Source organism: Lontra canadensis, unplaced genomic scaffold (assembly GCF_010015895.1).
Source record: "Lontra canadensis isolate GAN:19392208 unplaced genomic scaffold, GSC_riverotter_1.0 scaffold161, whole genome shotgun sequence".
Taxonomy (NCBI): domain Eukaryota; kingdom Metazoa; phylum Chordata; class Mammalia; order Carnivora; family Mustelidae; genus Lontra; species Lontra canadensis.
In genome coordinates this window covers 1,883,601-1,901,138 of record NW_022631155.1, presented here as the reverse complement: position 1 = coordinate 1,901,138, position 17,538 = coordinate 1,883,601, and the positions used below count along the sequence as shown (strand labels likewise).

At 44.9% G+C, this 17,538-nt stretch overlaps 1 protein-coding gene across 5 annotated transcripts in view; it reads left to right on the top strand.

The window, feature by feature from the left end:
* MTM1 (myotubularin 1) overlaps positions 1-17,538 on the top strand; it is a 90,183-nt gene that overhangs the window by 16,615 nt on the left and 56,030 nt on the right. For 2 of the 5 annotated variants that reach the window (XM_032845290.1, XM_032845289.1), the window contains exons 2-4: positions 6,230-6,302; positions 8,559-8,631; positions 10,352-10,446. In XM_032845290.1, coding sequence (XP_032701181.1) covers positions 6,240-6,302; positions 8,559-8,631; positions 10,352-10,446 — 231 coding nt within the window. In that variant the 5' untranslated portion in view covers positions 6,230-6,239. Of the gene's footprint in view, positions 1-6,229; positions 6,303-8,558; positions 8,632-10,351; positions 10,447-17,538 lie in introns of those variants that run through there. The other 3 variants (XM_032845292.1, XM_032845291.1, XM_032845293.1) reach the window with 2 other exon arrangements.

Genomic DNA, 17,538 nt, shown 5'->3' with positions numbered 1-17,538 from the left:
TGTTATTGATCAAGGGACAGTGTTGGGGTTTGAAACACACACTGGTCTGAATACAGAATCCTTTTCTTTTTTCTACCATATTACCCAGTTTGGCAGCTGGTCATAGTGCACTTTTATAAGGTATAAGCTACGGATGGGGGGGTGGCTAACAGCTTATATTTTAGTTTAAAAAGACACAATTGTTACTTAGTTTGGGCAGAGAAAGCTCATTTGGAAATCATGTATTTTAATAGTTTAAGGCAGAGGGTGACAGCCTGTGTTTGTAAATAAAATCTTACTGGAATACAGGCACACCCCTTCATTTCCGTATTGCCTTTTACTGTTTGACTTATTTATTTTCTTAGTAAGCTCAACGCCCCACATGGGGCTTGAATTCATGCCCCCGAGATCAAGAGCCGCATGCGCTACTGACTGAGCCAGTGCGGCGACCCTGCCGTTTGCTCTTTTAATGCTATGACACAGAGTTCAGGAGCCGTAACAGAGTCCATATGGCCCACAAAGCCTAAAATTGTTACTATCTGTCCCTTCACAGAAAAAGTTTGCCAACCTCTGTGCAAAGGAGGATGTATAAAAGTGAAGTAAGCTCCTCGTTTTACAGAGCGTCGTTTGTTTTCATGTGGGTTGAGCACATACGGAACTTGAATTGATCATGTACCCGGTCTCAAAATTGCTGATATATGAACATTCCTCTTCCGTCCAGAGTGGTTTCTCAAGGCATCCTTTTCATTTTCTTGCCTCCTACGTGGTCTGTAGTCAAAGCGACTGTAATGCAAAAATCAGAATAAGTTAATTTAGTAAATTCTGTGTGTATGGGCATTCGAAGTACCTAAGGGAACTCTCGAGTACTTCTCATTGGGGGTGACACTCCCCCTAGAGGCCAAATTGGAAATGGGGGTGCTTTTATTTTTAGTGTAATGTATTGAAAAAACACATTATTTAAAAAAAATTTTAGGGGTGGTTTTAGCTCAGGTCATGATCTCAGGGTCTTGGGATTGAGCCCCGAGTCTGCTTGTCTCCCTCTCTCTGCCCTTCCCCCTGCTCACACGCACACCCACTCTCTCTTTCCCTCTCAAACAGATAAATCAATCTTTAAAAAATAAATAAATTTTTGAAAAGAAAAATGCATTATTTTATTATAAATCACTGTCTTTTTGTTTCTCCATTATACTGGAATTTAGGCGCTATATTGATGATTTTTTGAAATTGTGTTTAGGTTGATAATATCTATGACTTTTGTTTCAGGCTAGCAAAGGGGGTTTACGGGACTTTGCTTTAATAACCAAGGGGGCATTGGGTCTCATGGTATTGAGCGGCACTGTGCTAAGTTTGTGGCTTTTTTTTTTTTTTTCAAAAGCAGACTTCCAAGTAAAGAGGGTGCCTTCAGAAACATTTGTAACTCTGGACCCAGAGGCTGCTAAGCACCGCCTTTGCTCACTGGCAGGTTTTAGAAGTGGGTTTTCAGACTGGGTAGCTTTCCACAGCTTTCAAGGGAGCCTCTAGATAAAGACTATCTTTAAACTTCATTTACATGTCAGGGGCGCCTGGGTGGCTCAGTGGGTTAAAGCCTCTGCCTTCGGCTTGGGTTCATGATCCCAGGGTCCTGGGATCAAGTCCCGCATCGGGCTCTCTGCTTGGCGGGAAGCCTGCTTCCCTCTCTCTCTGCCTGCCTCTCTGCCTGTTTGTGATCTTTATCTGTCAAATAAATTAAAAAAAAATCTTTAAAAAAACACTTCATTTGCATGTCAACGCAGGGTACGAAAGCACACTGAGTCAAATCCAAACAGAAGAGCTGCTTTTGTCACTGTTTATACCTGGAAAGTTGGCAAAGACCACTAATTGAGGGCCCGTGGTCTCCAATGAGGTGACCATACAAACTTGAACTTCGCCTGGAGTTTAGATTTTGTTTACAAAGGCCCTGTGAGGTGGACGTCAAAACTCTGTTTGTTTTTAGAAAACTGTTTTCTGATTCTACCCTTTCTGGATTTCTGTAATAAGAGTAAATATGGCCCATGTTTGTTTGAAAGTGTCTGTAGTTATGTTTGCTGCAGGTGTTTTCTAGAATTCCGTTTCTCATATGCAACAGATTGGGGACTAGGTTCTTAGTCTGGAAGCCGGGTGTGGTGGAAGAGGTTTCTGTACTTGAGTTTGTAAGGTCTGTTTCCTGGGAAAAGTCTGTAATGGGGACCAGTAGCACTCCAGTAGTTTGTGGTGCAAATTGCTGCAAAGCAACTCAGTTAATGGGGCCGCCCTGCTGCCCAGAGCCACCCTGCCCCAAGCGTCTTGATTAGCTAAGGATTTGTTCTACCATTTTCTTAGGCTTGCATGAATTTCCGGCTCACGTGAAATATTGGGTGAACAGTGGTTTGGTTCTTTGGCCAACTCTTTATTGCCCAGTCCATTTATTCATTGAGCCCCTCCTTAAAGTACCTGCTGGGTGCCAGGCTCCACCACGGGCGCTGTAACTGCAGCGGCGCGGACAACCAACCGGAATCCCCACCTGCTGGGGGCAGGCAGGCAGTACGAGCGCATTATCTGCAAGGTGGTAAGCGCTAGGGAGAAGAGACGGACAGAGAGAAGCAGAGAAAGAAGGGTGGGGGGTGGGAGACAGACGGAGGGGGGAAGAGAGCTGAGGACAGCATAGGAGGGGCAAAGAGAGTGACACCAGGAGACGTTTGAGTTCAGCTGTCTCCAATGTGAAGAGAGATCCAATTAAGGCTCTGTGGTGACTTTCACATTTGATTTATTCAATCATGCCACCTTTTTGTAGCTTTCTTTGAAGGAGTTCGGGGCCCCCAATGATTGTTTGCCTAGATGGGTTGAGTTTTCTTAACTACTCCTTAGTCTAAAACTCCTTTTCTGCTGGGATTGGCACCAGTCACATCCAGCATGCTTTCTTCAAAATAGAGACACTTGGAAGCACTTTTCCCTAGGTGGAAAGGACACTCCACTGTTAGTACAGAGGCCCAGGCTAGAGCTGCCCCTGCCGTTGACTGGCACCGGGCCTTTTCACACATCCTCTGGCTCATCTGGTCATCTTCGCTGTCACAGAGGGAGGATTGGGCTGTAAGCATGACAGAAGTTTTATTCAGGATCAAAAATGAGAGATGTCTACCTTCGGTTAGATTCCTGCAACGTGTGTGTGTGTGTGTAGATAGAGATACAGGAATTAAGTTTCAATTTCATTTTAAAGCCAGGGTAGCTTCAATTCAATGTTTTTTAAATAAGAAGGATGAAAACTCGATCTTTAGGGATCCTGAGCAAAATATAATCAAAAAAGGTATTTTCATGTACTTTTTAAAGAGAAGCTTTATAACTAGGTCACCACCGGCCATGCACTATCCCTGTGCTAGTTAACTTTCTACCTAGTATTTATAGGGTCAGGACTAATTTGTAGAATAATTTGTTACGATGCCAGCATTCAATAAATATCCTTCCATAATTGAGAAAAATGCAAATTGTTTTTTAATAGATGTACCATAGCAACCCTGTTGTGAGCCCATCCTATGTATTAGTTTATACATTTGCCCATCTGTGCTGCAAAAACACGGAGACAGTAGCAGCCAAAGGCCTGAACAGCAGGAGGGTGGGTCACCCACCTAAGGCCACATAGTGAGGCACAGAGCGAGGATTTGAACGGAGTTGACCCTGACATCCACGCTCTCCATCATTATGCCCTCCCAGCTTCTGTGCCTCTCAGGGATCATTTGGAACGGTTTGACAGAGAGGTTCACCTATAACATTTTAAAGGGAGCCTCATGGAACCGACCCATGTTACTTGGACCCTTGGATTTCTCAGATTTGTGTTGATTCAACTTTTAATAGTAGCAGTGTCTAGTGTAACTCTAAAAAATCAGGACTTTACACCTATTACACTTGAGCCTTGAACAACACGAGGGTTGGGGCATCAGCCCCCATGCAGTTGAAAATGCACATGTAAGCATGTTAACATTTGACTAGCACATATCTTGTCTGTTGTCTATGTTCCGTACTCTTACAATAAAAGTGAGCTAGAGAAAACGCTACTAAGGGGGGTCATAAGAGAAAATACACTTGCAGTACTCTACTATAAAAAAAATCTATTTGTAAGTGGGCCCACACAGTTCAAGCCAGTGTTGTTTAAGGGTGAACTATATATGATTCCTTATATAAATGTCCAGAATGGGCAAATCTGTAGAGATAGAAGGCCAATTTGTGGTCACTTAGGGGCAGGGAGAACAGGGAGGGCTCCGTGACTAATGGGTACGGAGTTTGTCTCTGGGGTGCTGAGAACTTTCTACAGCTGAGAGTGGTGATGGCCACACAACGCTGGGTATACTGAACACCATTAAATTGTCCCTTGGAAAGGGTGACTTGTGTAGCTAGTTGTTGTATCTTGTTCAGTAGTTAGAAATAAGGGGGATGTGAGGACTTTCCTCTGTTGTATTTAGTTCATTTTAAATTGAAGTCTTTATTTTCTTTTAAAGGTTATATTTATTTATGTGAGAATGAGAGACTTCTAAACACGAACAGGAAAGTGAAGACTGGATTGACTGTATAACCCAGCATTTTAAATTTCTTATATTGACTCGACAGTGGTAATTTAATGTTATTTGAAGACATTGACTTATTATTATTAAAACGTTTTAAATACTATGGTGTCTGATTATTAAAAAGTAATTTCATATCTGTTACTGAAGAAAATCCCCCAAGTGTATAATCTTGTTTAGTGCATAGACTAATTTCAGGGCAGAAACATCTGATTTGCTCTCACTAGTCTGTCTCATCCATTCTGCTGTCTCTGAGAATAATGAGTTATTTCGCTTGGATGTGAACTTGAAGGTCTTTCAAAGGTATTTTTTTCCTGAGCTTTGATCTGAATTTCACTAATTCTCAAATTATTCATTAATCTTTCTAAGAAGTTATTTTTAATTTTAGGTTGTGCTCTCTTAATAGTTGCAGGTTTGAGTTTATAAAGAAACATTTTATTTTGCCATAATTTAAAATTTTAAGCCTCAGGGTAGTGCCCTAGGTCCATTGTTTTAGGATTTGGTGAACCAGTGTACAAGGTTACCCCATTATGATGTTTCACAATATCGTGTGTCTTGTGTATAATCATTCGTTGACCAAATAGTTACGAGTGCCAGCTGTGTGCCAGGATGCAGCCATGACCCAGATGGATGCCCAAGCTTGTCCTTGGTGAGCTGAACTCTGCTGGGGGATGCCTGGCAGTCCTAATCTTGTAAGATTGTCCTTACATTGCCACTCTTGCCTCGTTATCCTGCTGGTCACCCTTACCTGCATCTTTGTCACCTCTCTTGGGGCTTACTTCTGGACAGTGACCGGCACTGTGCAGCTTTCAGATCACTAGGTTTTGTGCAAACATGTGTTAATATTCATCATGCCAGATTTTGCGTGGTTGCTTTTCTAATGAGCCTGGCGAAAAGATCAATAAATGTCCATAGTCACCTAGTTGCTGCGGTTCACCTCCCAGTGACTTCATGTAGGTCTCTTTGTGTCATTAACTTTGAAAAATAAAATAACTAAAGCATCAGTTAGTTTTCTGTTGTTGCAATAGTCTTCACACGTCTAAATCCCTGTATTAAAATATCGTGTATGTTCTGAATACGATGCTTTCATTTATGCCTGCATTGTGATGAATATGCATTATTTAAATGAAGGATAAACTTTCCCTGGAAAATACTGATCAAATAAAATCTTGCTAATTTGATTTCCATCAAGTCCATGCCACTTTAAATTGCCTCAGTTTGGAGAAGACTGAATTCTTAGAGGCGAAAAGAGTGTGAGTTCAATTGTCTACCCTTTTTACTAATCTGCTTGGCTGCTTCTAAATTATCTTTAAAAAAATTAAGAAGTGGGGAAATTTGAAGCCTGGTGCACAATTACTAAGCAGTACATTTTTGGAGGTGACAGTTTGACCTCTACAGATAACCATTCTGGGAGTGTGCATAGTGTCTCCCACTGAGCTCCCCCAAGTACACTTAGCTGCCATTTCCTGTTCTCTCCCGGTTCCCAGCACCTTTGCTGGAACTCTTTCATGTGACCTGTGCTGTGTGCTGTGGTTAGTCCCTTGTGTGTCTTGTTCCCACTGGAGACTACTATGGAAATGGGGGCTGTCGAGCGGAGTACTGTTTGTTCTCACTTGCAATATTTAAATCTCAGATGCCGCTTTGTTGGAAATTGCACACAAATTCCACTGATACTGAATGTTGTCTTTTTTTTTTTTTGATAGAGTTTCCAATATGGCTTCTGCACCAACTTCTAAATATAATTCACACTCCTTGGAGAATGAGTCTATTAAGAGGGTAAGTTTTCGGATTTAATTTGTACCCCTTTCTCTGCATTTCTCTTATAGTTGCCTGTTAGGTGGTCGTTTCGGTCTTATTGAATTATTAATTTCATTATTTACATAATGTACATTCTTCAGTATATGTGGTTTTCTTTATTATCCTACCTTGTTCCAGAAAAGACAAACTGCCATGTATGTGTTATGTAAGTTTTGCATTTGTAAATCCTTTCGTGTAACTTCATTTTTGAGAACCTCTGTTTTGTGGACTGCTGCCCGACATTATATTTAAGATACTAGGTGATCTCTGGGCCTTGAAAGCTTTCTGAAGGAGATACTGGAAGGCCAAGGCCCACTGAGCAGTTTCTCATACCTTCCCAAATATTGGCCTTATGTTCCACTTACGGTGATAAAATAGTTGTGTGAGCGAAATGAGTACAGCGTTAAGAAAAAATTGTTCAAGGTATGGAGGAGAAAATTGTGTAATTAGAGAGCGATTTTGAAACATATATTGAAAGGAAGGGGTGAATTTAAAATAAGCTTTATTCATGGCCCTTTGAAGCCTTGGATACATTTACCAATTATCTACCAGGAAGGTTCATTTACACTCCCACCAGCAGTGCACAGGGATGCCTAAACAATCAGAAGGGAGCCAGCTAGTGTCTTTTAATTTGTAGCTCCCTGAGTACTAATGAGGGTGGCCTTTTTTTAAAAAAAATAGTGTTTATTGTCCTTTTGTATTTCTTTTTTGAAGTGGCTGTTCATGTCCTTTGCCTGTTTGCTTTTTGGGGTGTTTGAGAGGATGCTTTTCTATTGATTCCTAAGTGTTTTTTACATATTATGATAATCAACTCTTTATAGTAGGCATTACAGGTCTTTTTCCTAGCTTATCATTGGCCTTTTAATTATATTTGTGGCATTTTGATTTTGAAACACAGAGGTTTAACTTTTTTATGTGATCACATCTATCAGTGTTTCATATTTCATGTTTTTGGCTTTGGGTGTCATATTTACAACCTTTTTCACCCCCAAGATTTTCTAAGTTTTTATTGTAATAGTATTGTTATGCTCAAGGATCAGTTCTAAACACAAGAGTTACTTCGTGAAGGTAATTGTAAGTCCTTGTGGAATGTGACTCTAATATAAAATATATCCTGTGTTAATCCCATGTTCTCCTGTGTTAATCAAACACCTGTTTCCCCAATTTTGTGGTTGAATTATACCTAATTCTCCGGACCCTGAACTGTGGTCCTTAAAAGGTACAGTGAGTATTACATTTGCTCGTTATACTTGTTTTTAGTTAGTGAGAGGCAGGGTTAAAGGATGCTGATGATTTCTGTCCAGTCTTCTCATGCATGTAAGTTGTGTGGTTTCGCTGCCCATCAGGGAAGGCATTCCTGTTTGGCAACAATCGGTCTTGCCCTCCTAGTTAAAATGCTTAGCTTGCAAGCACCAAAACATTGAAAATTGGCTAGGAATTTTGATTTTGCGCCTGAATAAACATGATAAAACAATTAAAAGTCCAGCAGAGCACCCAACTTTGACAGCTTATATCTTAGTTAAATACATAGTCACAGTTCTCTAATTGCATAATACTTTATGTTTGCATAGCCCGTGATAATTCCCAAAAGTGTAATTGTGCATTTTGTTTCACTTAATATTCCCAAAAACCCTCAGAGGGAAGTATCTACTAACTTTGCACATGAAGTGATTGCCCTCCTAGTAAAAATGCTCGGCCGTCCTTTCCTCTTATATAGTGACCTATGTGAGGAAGAAGCTCGGTAAAATAAGAAACCTGATGTGTAAGAAATAATTTTCTGACATTATAGGAAGACTCTGTAATTACTGTTATTCAGTTAAGGCCCCCTTGAAATGAAGTTTTCATTTCTGCTCTTAACATAAGATGACTAAATATTTAATATGAAAAAAAGCTGCTGAAGTATGCGTGTTTCTATAGAATATGCTTAATATTGACTTTTTATCACTTTCCTGAACACTGTTCATTGTAAAGCGCCTAGAAGGGGTATTTAAAAATTAATACTGAAAAGTGTGCTAATGTTATTTACAGACTAAAATGTAACACAGCTAATGAATATTGATGCTAAGTTGTACTTTTGGGTGGTTTGTTTTTTTCTGTGCCACTTTTCTGTAATGGTAAATATCACTCTAATTTTTTTCTTTACAAAGGATATTTCTGATTGCTTGTGTTCCACATTGCTTAAAAATCTGGGCAAATGTAATGTCATTCTTTCTGATGTCCCTGTTTCATTTCCAGACTTCTAGGGATGGAGTTAATCGGGACCTCAGTGAGACTGTTCCTCGACTTCCAGGAGAAACTCGCATCACTGGTAAGGGTCCTGTGAAGTTAGGATTTGCGTAACTCGATGAGAGTCCCAGCAGGAACAGGTGGCTTCAACCCCTCTTTTTCTTTAGAACTCAAATTTAGGCGCACAGGCGAGCTTTGTTTGAAAGTGGTAACATAAGGAGAACTCTCTGCATTAGTTTCTTGAGCAGAGTTCTTTGAAGAGTTTTACGCTGTCCAGGGTACTGATACTTTTCCCTCTGTGCCCAAGACTGAGAATTACTTGCGGGGGGGAGTGGATTCTGTCTCAAATGTCCATCATTGGAGGTCTAAGCTCTCATGGTTTGAGGTTATAAGAACAAAATAACATTAAGGTTTTCCAACCTAGGATGTGTGCCTTAAAATGATCAACATGAAGAAAGACTTAACGTCTAAGTAGTCTTTTCTTTGTAATGTAGGAGACCACATTGGCTTAAGTAGCTTTCATTTGTCTGATAACTGGAGTTAGTAATATTGAGGCAGTATTTCAATTGTTGGCTTATTTTTTCATGATAAATTTACCCTAAGAGGAAGGGATCTACTTTGGAAGGACCAGATCATTCTGACTTAAGGATACTGAAGGATCTGGCAGCTTCTAAGCCAAATGCTGACGTTGTGGGCATTCACATTTTATATTAGGGTCAACACCCTTGCCTCAGATTAGCACGTATTGGGTGGTGATACAGTTGCCATCGTTTCAGGGAGCCTTTTGGTGTGTTCACTGAAGTTTGGATCGTTTAGCTTCAGTGGCTAAAACATGGTGTAAGACATGGTGCCTTTTTGAGTTAGTTAGCCATGCACCATGAGACACTCTTCCATGTCCACAGACTTGCACACGATGCTATTCTTGAAAACCAGTGGCATGCATCCATCCCGATTTCTGGATAAGAGCAAAGTGGATGGCTTACTTTGGGTGGCCTTCATATAGGACATTTTGGTGCTCTGCCTCAGTTCAAAAGCTTAACTGAGGTAGTCCTGTATTGAATTTGCATGAAGTCGCCTTACTGGGTATTTTTCATTTCACACCCGAGGAGAATGGGATTTCAAAATTGTTAAGAAGAATTAAAAGCTGTTAACACATTCAAGGACATCCTTGAAAGATAACAGAAAGATCTTTTTTATGATAATAAATTAAGTCTCCTGATTTAGTCTCTCCTTATGTTTGAGTCTACTAAAGATGTACTATGCTCTTGGCCATCTGTTTTCTATCCCTTAAATGATCGAAATGAATCCAGCTAAAAACTCTTCTCTGGACTATTAGAAAGAATAGAGTGTAGGAATATTTCTACCACTGACATTCATTTATTTAAAACATCGTGATGTTTGCGCGATTAGAGGTTGGCCATCCTCAAACCCAATCTGGTGGTTAGTCCCTGAGACTGTCCTGCCTGAAAGGCCGTCCTCTAGTTGAATAGCTCCTTAGTTACCTGTGCAACCGCTGGGGGTCGCGGCAGCAGCCCCGCCTTCAGTTCTGGTCTCCAGCTGCAACTATCTTGCCCCCAGTGGTGCCAGCATTTTGGTCAAGCTCAGGGAAGCAGTGCCTGTGGGCCCACCTGACCTGGCACAGTAACATAGAAACATGGCCAGTGCCCGCTTTTCGACCTTTCCAGGGATCTTTTTTTACTGTAGTTATTCTTAGCCACATAGTTGATATTAAATGAGTGCCATTTGTTGTGTATCTTGGTATATATTTCCATTATTTTAGGGTACTTTTTTTATCTTAATAGACAAAGAAGTTATTTACATATGTCCTTTCAATGGCCCCATTAAGGGAAGAGTTTACATCACAAATTATCGTCTTTATTTAAGAAGTTTGGAAACGGTAAGTAGAATCTAAGACCATAAAGATGACCCTAACTGTTAAAGATAATGCTAAACTGTGTCTCTTCTCCCTGGCAGCATTGCCTGTGGATCAGATTAACATGGGGGATATATTTGCTTCTTGGCTCTTAATTTTTGGCTTATGCAGAGCTCATTCATCACTAACACCTGCATACATAGGAATAGTGTGGATTTAAAAAGTAAGAAGTTTTCATCCTCAGAACACTGGGGAGGGGTTGGTAACTGGACCTGTTCACTAGTTGGGAGGAGTTAGTAGAGAATAGTGGTTCTTTATCCGAAGCTTAACAGACACTACAGCTCCCCTAGGTGTTCCGTGTCCCAGCGTCCAGGCCTGTAGTCCAGGTACAGTTGAAAGTTTTAAGACTTCACAGAGGAGGATGCTGATGCCAATCCCTTGTTAAGGCCCATTGCTCCAGAACTTTCCAAGTGGTCACATAGTACTAGATAGAGGGTTAGCACTCGAATGCCTATGGGATGACTTAGTGCCGTTTCTACCTCTTCATTCGATGGCCATGAAATCTGTACCTTAGCATTTCAAGGAGCGTGCCACTGGTGGAACAGTGAGAGACGGAGACGAGGTGCTCCAGAGGGAAAGAGGCAAGTGAAGAGCTTCCGAGGCCATTGCCGAAGGACCCGCGGTGGATAGAGGGGGTTGCTGTTGCCCGGGCCGGCCTGAAGCAGTGCCTGTACTTGGGGGATGGGCCGAGGAGGCATGGATAGGTCTAGGGTCTGTGGGAGAGTAGCCCAACAGCAGTTCATACACAGGCGATATAGACACTGTTGGGGGACTCCAGCGTGTGTGTCTTTGCTTTTACCCCATAATTTCTTCATGACTATGTTACTAACACCTTGTCTTGATTAAATTGAGGCATATGACTAAGAAACATGGGCCAAACGGTGGTGGTACCTCTAGATGGAGTTACAGACTGTGCTAGACTGCAGGGTTGGGATTTGAAACTGTCTTAATGGACTAGGTTATCGGAGTGAACCTAATGTATATAACATCTTGTGTAGCTAACATTTACTTTATACAGACCTGAGCCCTATTCGATCCAGGAATTGGGCATGTTCGATGACAAAGCTAATATCCCTATAGACTCAGCTAACGAAAGTGTAATGTAATAGCCAGCAGAAGGAGACTGTAGTCCCGTCTCAAGTGTTGTGTGCAAATCCAGGTGCCATGTTTTAAGAGGGACATTGGCAAACCAGTGAGGGTTCAGACAGAGGGAACCAGGCTTGTGAAGGGGCTGCAGTATGAGCACTGATCAAAATAAGTTTCATCTGAAGAAAAGAAGACGGAAGGGAGGCACGACAGAGCTGCCTTGGAATGTATGGCTCCCAAGAGTCAAATTGGGACACATTGAGAGATTTTATGCTAATATATGCAAGAGTCATCCAAAATGAGAATTAAAGCAAGTGTTACAGTGCCTTTCCCCTCTGAGACTCTTGTTTTGTTGGCCGGCCACGCGTGCCCAGTACCATTTGATGCTGTCACTGATGATGAGCTGGGGAAATTTTTAAAACCATGGTGCCATGACAAGATTGTACGATCTCAACTATGTAACCCAGGCAAAACCGGTCTGTAGAAAAGAGGCCGGAAGGAAATAGCAGCACGTGTGTCAGTACTTGGGACATCTAGAGAGTGGACTCAGGCATGCTCTGTTTTCTCCCCTCCACTTGGAATGAGCACCTGGGACGTTGGTAATTAATTGGGGAAGCACATAGCAAGCTTTAGCTGGTTTTCATATGGCCCTGTAGAAGGTGGGGATTAGCACCGAATGGGTGCATAAAAGGCCCATTAGACACCGACTACTAATTTGTTTCTTCTACTGTTTCACATAAGCATTTTGACCAATTGGCTATGACATTTAGTCCAAGTATAAGTCCAAGAGCAAGAAGCTAATGGCAGAAAACATCCTATAAAGAAAGCCATGTAAGTGGTCATGCAAAAACCTTAAAACATAGTCAACATAGTGTTTGTTAAAGTCCTAAATAAGAACATCAGTTGTGGAATCTGCTGCAAACTGTGTGTTTGACAAAGAGCTGTCCTCTTACTGGCATTTTGAAGCAGACACCTGTTCATTTCAGGTAGGTAAACACTGCAGTGGGAGCGCGGTCTGACTGGGGAGTCTGCTGTCCCATTTGTCGGGGTGTCAAGGGCAAGGTTTCCTGCCTGTCCCGTTCCCCGGGACAGTAGAAGCACAGTGGTTGTTTCCTGGGATTGTCAGTGTGGCCCTCCTTCATGGCCATCTCCCCCTCCACTCTGCCCTGCATGCTGCCTTCAACTTCTCCAGTCTAAAACTCCGTTGGCTCCCCATGGCCCAGAGAATGAAATTCATTGTCCCTCACGTGGCGTAAAAAGCCTCGTGATTTCTCTTGCTTTGATTCCCGCTGCTGCCGGTGCTGTTGTAAGACCACGACCTTCCCTTCTCCCAACACGCGAGGCCTCTCCTTGCCTCTGTATTGGTGCATCGCCCGTGCTGTGCTCACCGTACCTGGAAGCCGCTGTTTGTCCTTCAGAACCCACCTGAATGGCCACACCCTCTTCAGAGCCTCCTCCAGCTTCCCGGGAAGGAGCCCTTCTCTCTCCGGGTCCGCAGAGCCTCTCCCCACACACCTCTGGTAGTGCTCAGTGCCCGAGAGCTGCCCCCCTGCCCCGCTTTCCTTTCCATGTTCGTTTGTGTCTCCTGAGCACTTGTCTCCACCTCCAATTTGACATCTTGCACTGCTTCCTCTTGTTCCATGGCTGTCTGAGGCCAGGAATGCTTGTCTGTCTGTGTTTGGCCTTTACTAATGCTGAGTCCTTTTGGTCCTCTGTGCCCGGCTAGCACAGAGCCCAGCAGAGAGTAGGCTCTCAGTAAAAACATATTCTTTGAGTGAACTCAGGAGGGAACAGGCTTCATTGCTGCGGCTCGATTGCCGTGCGGACCTCACTAAATTGTGGCATCTCAGATAACCACCATTGCTTCTGGAGTTTGGAAGTCTCATCGCCTCCCTTTGACCTTGAGGGGGCTCAGGAATTTGGCTTGGGGTCGATCTCCTGACCACAGTGGGGGCACTTGAGGCATGTAATACTCTGTAATCTGTAGACTACCAGGGGGAAGACGGCTTCAGCTTCCTTTCTAGGAAACACCTTGGGCTCAGTTGCTATAGTGGGTGAGAAAGGCAAAGTAACCCTTTGTGCATTCAGATGCTTATAACTTTATTCAGGAGCCTTCAGCACTCAGCGCGGTGAACTAATGCCGAGCTCGGTGAACGAACGACACAGAGGCGAGTAATTGGGGTATGATATGACAAAGCCTTTAGTGGTTGCATAACACTGTGAGGCTGTGAGGGAGACCGTGACTCACCGAGTGATGAGCCATAGCATGCTTTGGAGAGCAGGTGATATCTGAAGCAAGTCTTGAAGAATGGAAACAGGTTCCTGGACAGGAGGGGAGAGAGGGAGGAGCGTGTCAGGTAGGGTGTTTCCTTCTCACTTGTGTGACAATGTGGAGAAGACCACATACGGTGGCAACAGTTTGGTGGTCTGTCGGAGCTGGGGCACAGGGTGGAGGGGGCGTGGGGTGGCAGGAGCTGAAGCCTGAAGAAGAGCCGGCCCCAAGAGTCTCACAAGTCACAGGTCAGCAGCACAGAGCTTACGGGCAGAACCGTGTGATGGGTATGGCTTTCTGGAAGGGACACCAGTTGCAGTGTGTCTGATGGAAAAGCTAGTTGCCCAGGTGGACAGCCAGAGCTTCGCACCGTTGTCATCACACCAGGAGAGAACAGTGCAGAAGGTTCGGGAGCATGGGGTGGCAATACGGAGGTGGGACTTGGAGGATGGACTCGAGTCTAGAATGATGCCTTTGAAATGGACCTCACGGAAGAAGGAACACGTCGGAGATGAGCCCCCGGAGATTCTTGGAAAATGTGACCTTAATAGCTGTACAGCCACCGAGAAGAGATGTCTCCGAAGCATTTGGAAACGTGACTCTGAAGCTGGTGAAGTTGTTAGCACGTCCGTCTTGGTGAAAGCTGCATACATCCACACAATTACCTGAGAAGATGATGTGACAAGGAGATGCGCTCTGAGGGGCACGAACATTCTCCCGGGACGGGGCCGGGGTAGGGGGAGCAGGAGATAATCTGAGCAAAGGCTTTGGTGGGTGTCGGTAGAAGAGGAGAGACTCAGAAAAGAAGGGGGCGGACCGCGGAAGGATAAAGAATGAGCAGAGGCCACAGAGGGTGGTCATTAGGTCGCTGGGAGCCCGGGTGGGAACCCGTTCTGTGGATGCGTCAGCCTGATTGGCCTCTCTCTCCTCCTTCCACCTTCCAGGCGGCTGCGCCCTTCTCTCTAGTCCTGCTCCTCCCCAGGGCCTCCTCCGCGCCCGGGGGCGGTGTCTTCTGTCAGGACAGTGCTGCCTGCTGGCCGCCCTCCTTCCCATGCGCCCTCCCCCATCTGGCCACACTGACAGGCAGAGTCATCCCCTTGTCACTCCTGGGCTTTCTTGGGTTTCGAGGGCTGCCTTTCTTCTGGCCCCTTTCTGGTCTTTTTTTTTTTTTAAGATTTATTTATTTTTGAGAGAGCAAGAGTGAGAGCCAGGGGTGGGGGTAGGAGGGACAGAGGGCACAGAGGGAGAGAATCCCCAAACAGACGCTGCACAGAGCAGGAGCCCAAGCAGGCACAGGACTCAGTCCCACGACCCACAAGATAAGGACCTGAGCTGAAACCGAGAGTCTGACGCTCAACCCACTGAGCCACCCAGGCGCCTCCCCGCTTTCTCATTTCTTACTGCCTGCTCAAGAGCCCTGGGCTTTTCGCCTCCCACCCCAGATGCATGGGCCAAGGCGGGAGTCTGGCTTTTTCTCCCTCCCCAGTACATTCTTCTGGTGTTCTCGCTTCTCGGGCTGGTGCTGCTTGTCCCCCAGTGGCCCTGGGATCCCTGCCCCTGTCCTCCTTTCTGCACAGCCTTCACATGTGCCCGCCCCCCTCCACTCCAAGGTCTTGTCCGGGCCATCACAGGGGCCACACATTGGCCTCCCTGACCGCTGCTTCTCCCCACTCCCTTCTTTCTGGCTCCTGAAGTCGTCTTTATAGTTGTGCCATCCCCGTGCTCAGAAGCTGTCCGTGGCTCCTTTCCTCCCTCAGCTCCTGGGCCTTAACCGGGGAGTAGGAGGCCCGGCACCTTCCCACCTCTCTCCTGTGTGCCCACCCCACGCTCTGGCTCAGGTGCTCTACTCAGTGACCGCTACTGAAGCCCTATGCTTTCTCCTCCAGACTTTCCCTCAGGCCATTTTTTTTTTTTTCCACCTAGAGCACACATTCATCCCCACCCTGTTTGAAAAATTATTTTGAAATATTTAAGATAGGAATTTTATAAAGAAACCCCATTGCCCCTTTGCCCCAGAGACGATCCCATCTGAAAGTGGGTATTTCTCGCTCGCGGTCACTCCACACAGCCTGAAACTAGAACGGGCTGTGGCAGATGTGCGGTAGCTAGCAGAGTGGATGGAGGCTTTTAGGCCTTCCGACTGAGTAATGCTGATGAGATGACAAACGTCAAATGACTTACCATCATTTTCTGACGGTAAGTCAGAAACAGTGTGTTCTTCCTGGATTCAGTTCAAGGAGAGATGTCTCTAAAAGCTAGGAACATAATGATTGCATTTTTCAGGCAGAGTATCACCCAAAGATTCTTTAGTACCGTTTAAGACCCTCTGTAGAGATGGCACACACATTCCTCTGTAGTTGGTAAGGTATTTCTTCAAGGGACTGGAAAAATGAGGTCTGTTTACTTAGCCTTCCGATGGCTTACCAGTGTGCAGACAGGGCTTGGACAGGTGAGATGGATGGGTGGCTGTGTGTCAGTCAGACTCTGTCTCTCACTCGGTTCTGAAACGAGCTGGGAGCAGGTGCTGGGTGTCCGCCACCTCTAGCTGGACGTCTCACAGGTGGGGTGGTGCTTAGCTTCCGCTCTCACTGGCTGCAGCTCTGAGCCTTGAATGCCGCCCTCTCCTATGCGGCCTCAGAGGCAGATCTGTATTCTTTCCCAGGGGGAAGGCGCATCCAGTTCATTACAGGGATGACCGACAGGATTCGTGGAGGGTTTTTCTTTTCACAAAAACACAATGGATATTTGTGAGATTTTGTCCTTTAAGTTCTTCAGACTAGTAGATCTCGCACCTCTTTTCCTTTCAAGGGGGCTGAAATAACGCTAAAAAGACTGTAATAAAACATCCTCATGTGTCTGTAAGTAGGACTTCAGTGGGAACATAGGGTCGGACTATAGGTATTGTGTTAAGCTTCAGTCTCGAGCCCTTACACTCCTTACACTGCCGCTGCAGAACGTGCGCTGTTTTCAGGGGGAAGCAATGTCTGCGGGCCCCTTGGGTTCCCTTGCCCCTTGTTGCCTTGTGTCCTTCCCAGTCCACTGCCACCGAACTTGAGAGGCTGTGGGTGACTGGGCCCTGCTGTGCAAGTCACGTGGATTTAATGCATTAGTTCCCTCACAAGTGCAGGCTTTCAGGCCTCAGAGTCTCTCCCTCTTTGGGCAGTTCTTTTTCATCTCAGGTTGACTTCTCCTTCCTTCCCCGACTGCCTCGCTGACCAACGCTCCATGTGCTGCAGCTGACCTCCTGTCTTGTTCTGCGGAGCAGTTAAAAGGCCTCGTCCCTGAGCTCCCAGAAACCGCCCTCCTCACTACCTGCTGCTGTTTTCACCCATGTTCTCCTCCTCCTCTCGTCTGAGAGGAGGGGCCTAGTTGCCTTTTTTCCAAAACCAAATTCCCCTCCTTGAGCCTTTTCTCCTTTCATCTTTTACTCTTAGAGCCTTCGGTCATTCCGTATCTTCCATTTGTGGTTTCAGCTAGTGGTGTGCACGGCAGACGCAGGCTGTCCCCCATGAAGCTTTCGTGCTGATGGGACCGACAGTGATCGGATAATCACATGGGGCTTAACAACAAGTTGTGCCGAGCGCGAGGAGCCCAGGACTGAGTAGTACTACTGAGTAGTACAGGAATGCAGCTGTTCGAGGAGCCTGGGAAATGGTTCTGAGAAAATGGTGTTTGACCTCTGGTCTGAAGAATGAATA